Source organism: Hylobates moloch, unplaced genomic scaffold (genome assembly GCF_009828535.3).
Source record: "Hylobates moloch isolate HMO894 unplaced genomic scaffold, HMol_V3 SCAFFOLD_13, whole genome shotgun sequence".
NCBI lineage: Eukaryota > Metazoa > Chordata > Mammalia > Primates > Hylobatidae > Hylobates > Hylobates moloch.
In genome coordinates, this window is record NW_026652288.1 from 83,425,667 (window position 1) to 83,440,650 (window position 14,984).

Sequence of the window (14,984 nt, forward strand, 5' to 3'; positions counted from 1 at the left end):
TGCAATGGGTATTTTTTTTTTTTTTTAATTTCTTTGCTCATGACTTGAGTTTCAAGCCATAATGTATTTTTTATGCTGGATATATTTACAACCCAAATCTTCTATGAGATATTTTGGGGAAGGGGATTTTTTTCTTAAACAAAAATAGGTAATCAATTATGATGTGACTACTTCCCCACTCTTTTTGGAAATATCCTTGAGAATTTTAATATTGATATTTATTTTTTCCCCTCAGTCTTGTTTATTCTTGAATTGTCTTTTTTTTTTCCTCCATTTCTCCGTTCTCAATCCTAGGTCCCCTTACAAAGAAACAGACAGATGATTTAGGTGATAATGACGGTGCTGAAGATGAAGGTATTTTTTTTCACCAAATCTATTTGCATGACAAGGGCCTCAATCACTTTTTCCACCCCTTTCTATTTTTTTACTTCTTGTCTTTTTTTGAAGAGTTGTTTTTAATTCCCGTTTTTGATGTGTTTTGTCTTCTTGCTTGTTGTTACATACAAATATAGAGTATTAATTTTTTAAAAAAATGAATGTTCAGTTTTACATTTTGATGCCAACCATTAAAATGTTTTAAAAAGAGGGGCATTTTTTTTGTTTCTTGAACTGACTTTTGATATGTTTCATCCCACATTTTGACTGAATTTTGTCCACCTTCTTTGAACTAACAATCTCTCCCTTGTAGTCTCTCTGTGCCCATTTTGCATGTTTTCTAATCTATGTAAATATTTTTCCGAATATTAAAATGTGTTTCATTTTTACATTCGACATTTGTTTTAAAAAAACACACACACCCAATAAAATGAAGGACAAGCTGAAAGCTAATATAAAGTGTTTCTTAAGCAATATATTTTAATGTAAAAAATACTGTTTTCTGTTGATTTGCTTAAACGTCACATAAATGCAAATAAATTGTATACATAAGAAAAGGCATTACAACTATTTAGAAAACTGTAGTAAACGTTGTACAACCATTTAAGTATTCTGGACTCCTATAGTACTTTTGATAGAGTTTGTAGCTATTTTCTTAGACAAGATTCAATGAATATTCTTAATTTCAAGGAGACATAATTTCCAGATTGTCAAATAAAATATTCTGATTTTGAAACATTGCAACTATAAGCAATAGAATATTTTCTACTTCATTAATATCCAAATTGTTTCTCCTTACAACTTTCATTTGACATACAATTCTGATTTACTCTGTAAACCTATGAACTCACTACCTAGATTGACTTGACATTTCTGATTTCACTGTACATTTACATGGTGTTAAAGTGAGCTCATCTTTTTTGGTTCCAATCAGGATTAAAGTTTATGTTTTTTGTTTGTTTATTTTGTTATGTTTTGTAATCCCAGGTTTCAAAGTAATCGCCAGAAATCTAGAAATTAAATCTCATAACAAAAATAATAATCTGGTAAGAAAAGTTTTCCAAAATAAAATAATCTACAATCAGGACAGCAGAAGTGTTTGTTCCATGAGTTACAAGGGAACTATGGGTAAATAAATTTTTACTAAAATATTTGCATTGTTTTCACTGACATATATACATTTAATAAACTCCTTCACAACAGATAATTAAATTACAGAGGTAGAGTATTGAGAACTTAAAAATTATATTTGGTGTTAATATTTTTGAAACACAAGAATTATTTTGATGAAATGTATGACATTTGATTAAATATTCATTTACCACGAACACCAGCAGTGGATTAAAGATTAAACACAAAGCAGTCATTAATATTTGAAATAAATCATTATCGCTGTCCAAGAGTTATTATTCTGAATGTTAAGTAGCTAAAAATAAACTTATACTATCAAGATGCAAATTCTGATATTTTTAAACACTATTCGAAATTTGATGCATTCAAACATTCAGGATATTTTGTGACATTGTAGAACATTAATTGCTGTTTCCAAAGCTATAAGAAGACTACTTCCACTTTCAGGCTTTGGGACTTTTTGAACCCCTTGAAAATCCTTAACTCCTAGAATTTGTTATCTAAATAATACTGAAAGCATACAGGACTTCTTCATGTGTATCTTTGTAAAGGCCAAATTTTCCCAATTTAGGCAAAGGGTTAAAATACATTATTTTCCTATTTTAAAAATATTTTGATTGCTTATTTAATGTGTGTTTTTTTTCCCTTTTGTTAAAACAGCATGAAGTAAGGCATTTACCTATTTAGAGTAGGTAAGTCTGAGCGATCATAGCTAGGCTGTGTAAACCTGAATCTATTTTATAGACATGTTTTGAAGCACATTTAACATTTTTAAATAGCCATTTAAAATATCCTAAAACCCTATTAAAATGTCAGGTAGTATTCAGGTTAAGTACTAAGCCATTCAGTCACAAGAGTTATCGAACAATAAATATTTTTAAATACTCAAAAGCATAGAATGTCAAAGCAGTCAATTCCAGTTCGGTCTCTTCCTCTGTGTTGTTTCAGATAATTGTTTTGAAGACAAGAAAGATGAATTCAGATATCCTACAGGGGAAAAGAAACCTTTTATAGAAATTTCTGAGCATTTTTAACTCAATTCTTTTTATCATTATTTTGTAGATGTGACTGTGAATAAAAATTGTGCTCAATATTGAATTTGTTCCAAATGTTGACTCAACATCACTGGACATAAAGCAACAAATATGAAGGACTTGATAAGTAACTTCATTTACATCAGTCAGAAGTCAGGTCATCAGATCACTTATGTGAAATTCCCCATTACTTCCCAGTTCCCCTCCACCTATGCTTGATTTCAGGTCCCAGTCTCAGCCACTGAATTGTGAGGCCACCGGCCGTATTCCCGGGGCTTGCCACTCACTCACTTACCCTGATGGAAGGCTTCTTTATGGAGCACTATTCTTTACTTCTAATTCTTGTTTGTGTCCCTGTCCCTGTTATCACTCTTTTGCCATATTTGGTCAAACACAATTATATCATTTTTCATTTGTTTTATAACAACAAAAAGAATGGTATATCTTTTTTTTTTTTGGCAGAATTTCCTTTTTTCACTGAGACTGGAGGGCAGTGGCATGATCTTGGCTCACTGCAACCTCTGCCCCCGTGTTCAAGCAAACAATTCTCCTGTCTCAGCCTCCCAAGTAGCTGGGATTATAGGCACCTGCCACCGTGCCCGGCTAATTTTTGTACTTTTAGTAGAGACATGGTTTCATCATGTTGGCCAGGCTGGTCTCGAACTCCTGACTTCAGGTGATCCGCCCACCTCAGCCTCCCAAAGTGCTGGGATTACAGGTGTGAGCCGCCACGCCTGGCAGAATTGTATGTCTTTAAGACAATTCCATAGTTAAAAACAAGACTAATCTGAAGTGACAAAAATGGTTCAAAGTAACATCCCAGGTTTCTACCAATTTACTTTAAAAATTTAAGAAGTATTTTTAAAAATTTTAATGGTGCTAATAATACCTTCATATTAACATGTCAATATTTACCCTGGGTGTGGTGGCTCCACACCCTGTAATCCCAGCACTCTGGGAGGCCGAGGCAGGCAGATCACTTGAAGTCAGGAGTATGAGACAAGCCTGTCCAACATGGTGAAACTAAAAATAAAAAAATGAGCCTGGCATGGTGGCAAGCACCTATAATCCCAGGTACTCAGGAGGCTGAGGCATGAGAATTGCTTGAATCCGGGATGTGGAGACTGCAATGAGCCCAGATTGTGCCACTGCACTCCAGCCTGGGCCACAGAACAAGATTCCGTAAAAAAAAAAAAAAAAAAAAATTTAAATGCAATTTTATATCCTATATATCCTATGTAGTTCCTTTTAAGACAATTTTTTGTAGGTTTTGAATATTTTTAAGCTAAAAAGATGTGTTTAATTCTGTTATGTCCAGTTTAACAAGCAGAAATTCAGCCAACACTTCTATGTTCATTGAGTGGTTCTGAATGATAACTTGAGGTTCATAAAAATGACTGGAGGCACAAAAGTCTGCCTTGAAATGTATTTTTTTATAATAGAGAAAGATTTAATTGAGGCAATACTTCACAATTTTAAAACTGTTAATCCTAAAAACTCTAAAATATGGGCAATTAAATACTTCATGCGTCCTTTAAGATGAAAAAAAAACCTGTAAACATATTTAATGATTATATCACTAACAAATTATTCACTAAGATCATTAATGGAAGTTGTAATTTCAAACTCTGGTTGTCAGGCACAAATAAATCCCCATTAACTGCTCTAGATCTATTGACACTTGGTACATTGGCTTAAAATTTTGGTCTGTAAGAAAGATAAAATAGGTACTAAAATTTTAAATCAAGGTGTTTACTCAGACTCCAATTTTTTTTTTTAACTTGAACTCGATTTAAATGTTTGTGTTTAGTAAGGCTTAAAACCATTGCAAATAACGGAAATTATAAACATGCCTGACAAACATTTGTACTTTCACTGGAACTGAGTTAGTATTTTAAAATTTCTGAGAGTGTTCTTATGATTTTAGTAAAGTCAGTAGATGCTGTTTAGGCAAAGTAAAAAATCTTAAGTGAAAATTCATAGTTCACAAATTCCACCATATTTATAGGTGGTTAAATATGTAAAGGCTTAAAGAGACAACTTGCCTCTGAAAAATTAATTGTAAATTAATAAGCTGCATTTATTTGCACAGAAGATAAATGCCCCCCTCAACATTATTATTACAATGATGGAATTAGCAGATGGTATTCAATGGTAGGCTATCTGATATATTAGTTTTATTTATAAAGGGTCTGGTTCTTTCCAAAAACAAATAAATAGTTATAATTGAGACTCTTTAGATCTGCTATTTACATTAAAAAACCCTATAAACTAAGCATAAAAGTTAAGCCTAAGATAGAAATTTGTAATAAAACATTATACAAAGTAAAGCCTGGCCAGGCATGGTGGCTCACACCTGTAATCCCAACTTGGGAGGCTGAGGAGGGCAGATTACCTGAGGTCAGAAGTTCAAGACCAGTCTGGCCAACATAGTGAAACCCCATCTCCACTAAAAATGCAAAATTAGCCAGACATGGAGGTGGGTGCCTGTAATCCCAGCTACTCGGGAGGCTGAGACAGGAGAATAGCTTGAACACTGGAGGTGGAGGTTGCAATGAGCTGAGATCACGCCCCTGCACTCCAGCCTGGGTGACAAGAGCGAAATTCCGTCTCAAAAATAAAAATAAAATTAAAATAACGCCTAAGATGAACCACTCTGACAATGCACTATTAAAGGCTTCCAATTTTTTCCTGTAACAGAAAATGTCCAAAGTTTCTATGGTTTCTCAAACTTTGTTAACAATATTAAGGTTTGTTATGTCCAAGAATTTTACCTATTTTAGTAAATATCATAATTACCTTTGCACCAGCCTAATAATACTTTTTATAACCTAAATCTCAGGGTTACTTCAAATGAAAAATATTTTTCAGAACACAGCATAAGAATCCTAGATAACTTTATGGAAAAGAACTGCTCAATATCTTAAGTTACTAGGCAAGGCCGAAATTTGTAAAGTTTGAAAAGGCAAATTAAAAATTAAGATTAACCCAAACTATCAGTAATCCTTTTAAGCCTAATTTTCAAAGAAAAATAGAGATACCACTGAAAATAGCTCCTAGAATCCATTGTCATATTTTCATTGTTTTCTGACAATGTCCGCTTAATTCTGTTATTAAATATAAAACGTGGCAGGTCTTCTCAATGTGTGCCTGTATTGTTTTCCAGGTGAACAGAATGGTTCTACCAAGATTTCATTACTGTTCACAGTTGGTGCTTTGTAATTCTATGTAATTTTAATTAAAGAAGAATTCTGAAACAGCCTCCCTCTGTGCTACCTCCAAGCATACAATTAGCAGAGTACAGTGTCTGCTGTGAACAGTCAGTTAATGATTTCAGTTTAATAATTTATTATTGCTTCTTCAGTGCCAGCCACACTAGAAAAATAAGAAGCTGAAACTGTATGTAGCAAAGAGGCATTTAAGGTGCACAGTTTAACAGTCTCAAAAGGATTACTTTCTCTGTGTAAGTCTAACATCTCCACAAGCCCCCAAATCTTTATAAATGAATGAATACTGTTTTTTTCTCCCAAGGTTTCAAGGAGAAAATAAATGTAGATTTTCCTTTTAAATGTGTCTGTGTTTAGTGAATGGTTCCTATGTCAAAGTATCCTTCCCTCGCTACTTATAAACAAGACATTATTCTCAAATATACCTTTGGGGGATTAGAGGGGTACTAGTAACTGTATACACTGGTATTAAGTCAAATTTAAATAGTCCTTTAAAAAAGTTTGTTAAGTTCTGCAATGAGCCATTTCCCCAACTCTAAAATCTGGGCAACCAAGGTGAGCTGCAATTCTTGAACCTAAAATGATTCTTCATTTAAAGAAATCACTTTATTATTACACTAGAGAAATCAAGGCATTTACATTCCACATTCTATTTTTTTTACAAAAAATGCAAAGCAATCTCTAAGTAATCGTTAGTTCTTTCAATAAATTCGAATTCTGTTAGTCCATTCTGAAAACTGGCACCTCGATTATAAGGATGTTGGAGAGTTAAATGTGATAAAAATTTCAAAAGCAAAGGAACAAAAACATACTATTAAATTATACTTTTTAATATTGGCATTAAAAAAGATAATACATTTGATGTAATTTTGTTTCAATTGTGGGTATAAGAGATCATGGGCTATTACATAATAGTAATGTTTTATTTATGTATATATTCAGAGCCATATATATGCATACATATAATAGTTCAAATATTTCAATCTATATAATATGTAGATAAAACTATGTTTGCTGATATACAGTTAGGCTTATCCAAAGAAATCAGTGCATTTTTCATACTATTAAAATTATGTTTTATTTATATATTATTTCTAGATCCTTGTTGAAAATTACATAATTCAGGAAAAGTATGAGAAAAGCAAATATATTTAATAAAATTCAGAGCTGTAGAAATCACTTTAACCCTAAATTTTGACACTTTACACTTGAACTTAGCTCTATCCCATCCCATGTCTACATGATAAAACATAGAGCCAAAGTGTGAAGAAGAAGAGTATATTAGCTACACAAAGAAAGTGAAAAAGTATTTGTCTGTTCTCTTCTTCCAAAGGGTAAGGGGAGCTGGTATACTGGATGTCCTGAATTTCCTAAAAAATATCATCCTAATGACATTTCCCTAAATGCAGCAAGAGGAGCACAGATGTACATGACTTTACTGCCTAAATATTCATCTGACATTACTTAGGTAGTAAACTGAAACATCTTGCATAACACAATACTGTAATTATGTTCACAAATTGGAGCATAAATGAGTTGATGTAATCATGTTGCATTTGACACAAAGCTTTACAGTACATAAGAAAGGATAAACAGATTCTTTTATTCACAGTAGCGATAATACCATTGTCTTTAGTTTATGGCTCATAAATGTCGTGTGAAGTCTGTCATATTTTTAAAAAATAGTCCTAAGAATCATTGTCATTCTATTTCTTTTGCTTTTACTGTCACTTGAGGAATTAATCAAAATGCACTAAAATTCACATCTAATTTTAATTTGTCTAAGTTTTATAAGTCAGTTTGCAACTTGTAAACAAAATTTTGATAGAAAATAATGGATGCCTATTGCTATTTCCACAATAGCTATTTATATGAGTTGCTTAAGAAACACTTTAATAAAAACAGCAGTTTAAGAACTATGTTGAAATTATGCCCTCTTTTCACTAAGATGGAAAATGTATTCTCTGCTTCATTGTGTGTTATTTTTGAAGATAAGAACGATTGCCAACCATTTGTTTTCCAGATATTCGGGACAGTGGGGGTCCCAAACCAGTGATGGTGTATATCCATGGTGGCTCATATATGGAAGGTACTGGAAATTTATATGATGGAAGTGTCTTGGCAAGTTATGGCAATGTGATCGTCATCACAGTCAACTATCGACTTGGGGTACTTGGTAAGAAGAGTCTCTTTTTCATTTTCACCATGAATCCATGAAGTATGTGATGGTTTTGTTTTGGCTTGTTTTGTTCTGCTTTGCTTTGTTTCACCCATTTTTATATGCTTGTGGACGTTCTTGAACCCAAATTTTTTATAGTTTCAATGAATTCTATAGGTTGGTTTTAAGATGTGAAACTAAAAGATGATGAAATTATTCACATTGTCATGGAATGTACTTCCTGGTTTATAAAACTATGACAGACAAAATGGCAGGGCCTTATTGAAGAAGAGTTCATCTTTGAACAAATATTTCCTTCTTCTGCTTTTCTGTTTACAATACTATAAGATTGCCTGAGGTTTGGCGTGAGCTAAGACTAAGTTTACATTCTCTTCTGGAGTATGTATACGGACTCGCTTTTGGGAATGATTGTTTGCCATTGTGATGGAGGTTTCCTTGGTTTGTTGTTGTTATTTTGGTTCCATAATAATTAGTAATATTTTTCTGAATGTATTCTGATTGAATTATTTAATTTGAAAAAACATACATTGATTTTATAAAGTAACAACGAATTCAGTTCAATGATGTATACTCTTGCCAAAAGACTGATAAGATAAACACAAAGTGGAGATTTTTAGCTTTGATGAAAAGTATAGACAAAATATTATTTATAAAATAACTTAGGTACTCTGAGATAGGCATGTTATCTTATATAATAACCAGTTTTTAAAAGATAAACTTGCTATTCTAGCATATATTTGTTTGTTATAGTATTACCACAATTCGAGGAGTAAAATTACTGTATGATTTAGTAAAACATCTTTATCTGTGATGTATTTAATTAACAGAATTTGCTAAAATAGCACAATGCATCCACAAAATATTTAACTTTTTAATCTTAATTGTCCTCCAAGTCTTATCCCATACTATAGACTTGAAGAAGTATAAATTATAATGTTGTTTATACACAAGGAAGCACCTCACTCTTTCATTTTATTATCTAAAATATTCTGAAAAAAGGAATTTGAATTATATTCATTCCTTGGTAGTATCATGTCTTTTATCCATGTTGAGAATCAGAATTTTTCCTCTTCAGTGTCATCGTAACTCCTATGTAATCATAATTCTGTGTTTATGCTTATCACAAAATATTTTAAAAGGTAGAATAATTTTTGTGAATCAAGTGTATAGTCTGGGGGAATGCGACATTTTACCAATGTGAAGGTTAAGTCTCAATCATTTTCTAGTTTCCTTTTTTGAAATTTGGAGTGTGGTGAATGACCATAGATGCACTGCGTAAGTGTAGGTATAAAATATTTCTGTAGCATTGATCAATTAAACATGAGTTCCTCCGTAGTGTCTAGTCATCCATTGCTTCAAATGTTCATACGATTTCTGTGGGCTGGGATGAGTGTCTTTCCACCAATGAAAACTCTGTGTATTAGAAGACATATAAATAATTGCTCATAATAATTCTTGAATCTTAAATCTTGAATTCTTAAATCTTAATGTTGTCATTTGTTTCCTATGGAATATTTTCATCGGAAGGAAGGTTTTTAATATTTTAATGCATTGAATTTTAGTTGTAGTATTGTTGAGAGCTCAGTTGTTTTTGTTGATTATTATTATTATATTTTTCTAATTTTTCAAGTTGAAAATCCTGAGCAGTGACCAGTTTGCCAGATAAAACTTTACATTGAAATGCTAAATTATGGTAACAGTGTTTTTAAGGACTTGAACCTCCAGTTATTCATATATACTTATTTTATTTAAGAAATGCTTTGGCCACAACTTTTTTTTGCCTCTTTCTGTTATTGGTTCTGTTTATATAAAGCAAGATTTCATAAAATAAACTTTGTTGTTATGTTAACATAAACTTTACCCATTCTTTTTCTTTTTACGTATTCGGAACTGATGAGGACTTGACTTTGACCTGATTTTAATCCTATATTCATGCCCATACCCCATTTTAAATGCCACACTGTGAGGATTGGATTGCAAGGCAATGGATTAACTCGCTAAAATATAAAGAACTCAGTCAGTCACTTGGTTTAGATAGTAGCAGAGAGCAGACAGTGTTGATGTTATTGAAGTATGATTTCCCAGTGTTAAATATTTGTTCTGGCTCTACTGTACCCTAGAATATAACATTTAATTGTCTCCTCTCCTTTATTTCTCTTAAACACATTATACACTGATAACAAGCCGAAGGCTGTCCTTGATAGGCCTCCTCTCAACATGACAAAACATAAACTCTGTGAAACATTGTTTAGGTAGACTTTAAGACATTAGTTCTCGAACAGATGTATTCTGGTCACTTTTTTCCAAAAATATATGTTGGGTATTGTGAAAATGTATTTAAATAAATTAATTCATAAAAAAGAAGTTATCAGAACATTTGTTTCAGCATACTTTGCATGAGTGCCACACCACAGCAAGATCAGCAGCTCATCTGACAGGAGAACTGCAACAATAAAGACTGTAGACTTTTGAGATTGATGTTGTGAATAATTTGTCTAACAGTAAAAAGGTAAGCCAAGGTTTCTTGGGTGTGGGATCCAAGACTATGGCTGTCTAATTTGCACTTGAGTGATTAAGTAGGAAATAAGATATGATCCCACATCCGAGGAAATCCTGAGCTGTGTTTTCACTGGGGTGTTTTGGTGTGAAAGAAATAGATTTGGGGGTCCAATGGACAAATTGGGTAATTATAAGATCATTGATTTGAGGCGACTGGCTGGAACAATCAGGATGTCTGAAACAGGTAGTACAATTTGTGTTGATTTGAACTTACCATGTGGAGGTGGTGGGGAATCTTACAAGTTTTGTTTTTTGCTCGTTGTTTTTAGTGATGAGTGGAGATGTGATAATGTTTCAATTAGAAAATTCGTACAGCTATCTAGCTGCCAATTTTTCAGTTTAAAGATTTCATGTTAAAAAAATTTGTTATTACAAAGTCAGAATAGAATAGAAGAAAAAAATACCTCCACCATTCCTCAGAAGAAGCTAGTAACAGATCAGAATTAGTTCTTCTACCAACACCCTTTAGTGGTTTCCTTTCGAGTGGTAACACAGAATATCACTCTTACTGTGTTGTGTATGATTTTCCCCCACACTGGAAATGCTATTCGAAATGATAGGAAAAGTTCCCAATAAAATTGACAAAGAGGGAAGGGAATGCTGGACTCTGCCTGCTAACCCCACTCCCCAGTTTCATGTTAGAGCTCCTGGCGACCTCCTACCATTTAGTTTCACACTTCTTATACACTAAATATTTAACTTTTCTTTCAGTTTTGACTATACACATTCTTTGTCCTCAGCCAGTTTTGACATAAACTTTCCATATTTGCTTTCTTCAGCATCTATTATTTGACACGTTGTTACATAGTCCTTAAATATGTTTAAAATTATTGTTAGTAGGGTAACTATAGAATGTTTTTTAAACATTCTAGTGTATGGTTTATAATCATCTTACAAATGTAGGGAGAAATGGCCAGGTGCAATGGCTCATGCCTGTAATCCCAGCACCTTGGGAGGCCAAGGTGGGTGGATGGCCAGCCTGGCCAACATGGTGAAACCCCGTCTCTAGTAAAAATGCAAAAATTAGCTTGGCGTGGTGGCGGGATCACAGCTACTCGGGAGCCTGAGGCAGGAGAAGCATCACTTGAACCTGGGAGGCGGAGGTTGCAGTGAGCCGAGATCACGCCATTACACTCCAGCCTGGGCGATAAGAGCGAAACTCCGTAAAAAAAGAAAAAAAGAAAGAGAGAGAGAGAGAGAGGAAAAGAAAGAGGGAGAGGAAAAGAAAGAGAGAAAGAGAGAGAAAGAGAGAGAGAGAAAGAAAAAGAAAGAAAGAAGAAAGAAAGAAAGAAGGAGAAAGAAAGAAAGAAGAAGTGAAAAGAAATGCAGGGAAACATACTTGATGTGTTCTTAAAGGGGGGAAATAATCAAAATCAAATGTTCTGATTGTAACTAGGGTAAACATGTTCTTATGGACAAGAATTATAGAATATATAAGATAAGAATTGAAAGAGAATATAAAATAAATCACTATTAGATGAGATGTTGTCCACTAAACATTTTTTAAAATAGAAATTATTTAAATGATAATATTGACAAAGCTCAAACATGAAAAAATATATTAAGTAATTTATCATTAAAATGTTTCAACCACTTATTTAAATTTAGAATAAATCTATAAATTACTTTTGGAGTAAAAGAAAAATTTTATTACCCCTGTGAGGATCTTACTTGGGCAAACAAGATTTTAATCTGGTGGAAATTTAATCAGTTACTTTTATCTTGACATAAATATCTTGGAGGCAATTATGCAATTCATAATTCTAACCCATGTGATTTATTTTAGAAAAAAAAGTTTTAAATATTTTAGAAGTACTGATATCTATCTGGAAATTTGGCACAGTTTTGGAAAAGGATCTAATTAAATATTTGACTTGGTAATTGAATATGTACACCACCCATCCATGGAAAAAAATAATTTAAAGTGCTAGCTCACTTACTTATATTTAAACATTACATTTAGCTTACTTTATAATTCTATGTGGGGCTAAGTTGTTTAAAACAAGCTTTTGTTAACTTTACTGCATATACGTTTAATGAACACCTTAATTTATTTTTATTCTATTAGATATGATTAATGAAATTTTTTGATTCTTAAAATTAGACTATCTATGCCATAATAATGCTTCAAGTATTATTAGATCAATGGCAACAATAAATATAACTTTAGGCCAGGTGTGGTGGTGCATGCCTGTAATCTCAGCACTTTGGGAGGCTGAGGCAATAGGATCACTTGAGCCCAGGAGTTCAAGACCAGTCTGGGCAAAATGGTGAGATTGTGTCTCTGCAAAAAATTTTCAAAACGTTAGCCAGGTGTGGTGGCACATGCTTATATTCCGGGCTAGCCAGGAGGCTGAGGCGGAAGGATCAGTTGCGCCTGTGATCCCACAACTGCCCTCCAGCCTGGGTGACAGAGTGAGATCTTGTCTTAAAAAGGGTGTGTGTGTGTGTGTGTGTGTGTGTGTGTGTGTGTGTGTGTATATATAAAACTTTGGTGTGGTCAGTCATCAAATCAGTAACACTTGTTTTCAGCATTATACACCTTTTCTGAAGGATAAAAGTGAGGACACTATAATTTTTATCTTTAAAAAAGAGCTCTCAATGTAGTTGAGGAGAAAAATAGAGAATAATAATTGATATTCCACTTTATATTTATAATATATTGATTTATTAATTGATCTATATGAATAGATTCACTTGATATATAAAAAGAAAACAGAGCGAGAGAAAAGTAAGGAAGGGTAGCATATCTGATGGGTTCGTAAGGATATAGTAATTGATATTTATATTTGAATCTGATTGGCCTAGGAGCAAGGAAATTTGCTAAAGCCTGTGTATTGATCATGATTTACGGAGTAATTCCTCAAGTGGTACAGTGTTTTGTCATTGTTACTCCTGTTTATTGCATTGTTTTTGTTTCTGTCTGATTCTTTAGAAGAACCCCAAAAAACAAAAGTCTCAAACTCCAAAACAAATAAACAAAAAACTTCAAGTGTGATCATATATTTAAGAGTAATATTTAAACAAATGTTAAATTTTATACGATTGTAATATTCTACAACACATCCAAATGCGTTCTGGAGATGCAGAAAGAGAAGGAGTCAGTTTGTCTATAGAGTCCAGACTGTTTTCATGGAAATGGTTGTACTGGAGGAAGGCCACGAAGAGTGGATTATCCTTGAGATTAATTGAAGGAAAGGGAGAAAGACAATCTTTATTTTTATTTTCATTTATTCATACTAATTTGAAAAAGTGGAAGTAATTGGTGACAATGCACACAAATAAATAGATTGGTAAAATCATATTTGAATAGTAATACTTATAGAGAAAAGGATACAGAAAGTTAGGTCATGAATATGTACAACAGTTGAACACAGATGCATTTCCTAGTTTTCTAGAAGCGCAGTAAAATATAATGGATTAAATTTCATAATTATCATAATCACAAAAAGGAAACAAACATATACACCAGAAAAAAATACGCAAATAATAGTTTCTCTTACATTGTACTACAGAAGAATTTATCATATGGGTTGTACTGCTTCTATCTGAAACGTGACAATATAGGAATTGTCTGATAGTCTTAGTGTCATTATAAGGTGCAAAAACATTCTCAGTATATGATTATTTATAGTAACCTTCTGTAAAAGCCAAAGACATAATAAAGGCAGCTGGGGAACAAAAGCGGCGAGGCCGAGGGCTAGGCCTGTGTCCTCCCGCGGACGACCGTGACTTCCCAGCAGCCCCTGCGCCGGGCCCGCGGGGTTCGTGGGGTCCCTGGCTTTCACCCAGGGTGTGTGTCTCGTCCAAGGGGGGCACCCCATAGCGTCATAACTTCACAAGTGCTCATAACTTCTATAATGTCATTTTAGCAAAGAGCTACCCAAAGGCAATCTGGGTAAGATATTTGGTGATTTCACTTATAATAGGATAGAGCTAAAATCTAATTTAGAGCAATGGATGGTTTATTTGATCCATAGATTTCTTCTCTCAAATATGTTATGTCAACTAGGTTTTAATAAGGGCTAGATGGTAATCAATTTTAGATTGAGTACTAAAATGAGCTCCTGGAATAGAGAAACTATTTGTCCTTTGGCGGCAAGTGCGGGGGACAACTTTAGATAGGTAATGATATTTTGCAAAGTTGACTGTTCATTATTTTTATTCCCTTACTCCCTCCAAAATGGTTTCAGGTGGACTGCAGTAAAAACAACTATTCATTTATGCCCCAAACATAGAAAAAATCTGAAAGTAAGCACGTCAATTATTGTGGATGTTAGTTAAAAGAAGAAAAATGGTGTGTTTTAGGTAATTCGTTCATTTATTTGTTCAGCCATTTATTCCCTTATTCTCTATAAATTGAGCAATATTATGTATGTCATTATCTTAGCTATTAAGGATATTGTGAAAAATAAGATATATGTGAACCTTGCTATCAGTAGATTGTTAGCTTTAGGGAAGGTAGAAAATAAATAATTA

The 14,984-nt window shown here is 33.1% G+C and overlaps 1 protein-coding gene across 9 annotated transcripts in view; it reads left to right on the plus strand.

The window, feature by feature from the left end:
• NLGN1 (neuroligin 1) overlaps nt 1–14,984 on the plus strand; it is a 910,345-nt gene that overhangs the window by 407,981 nt on the left and 487,380 nt on the right. For 5 of the 9 annotated variants that reach the window (XM_058426454.1, XM_058426452.1, XM_058426456.1 and 2 more), the window contains 2 exons: nt 295–354; nt 7,791–7,943. In XM_058426454.1, the coding sequence (XP_058282437.1) occupies nt 295–354; nt 7,791–7,943 (213 nt within the window). The remainder of the gene's footprint in view (nt 1–294; nt 355–7,790; nt 7,944–14,984) is intronic. The other 4 variants (XM_032753229.2, XM_058426457.1, XM_058426458.1 and 1 more) reach the window with 1 other exon arrangement.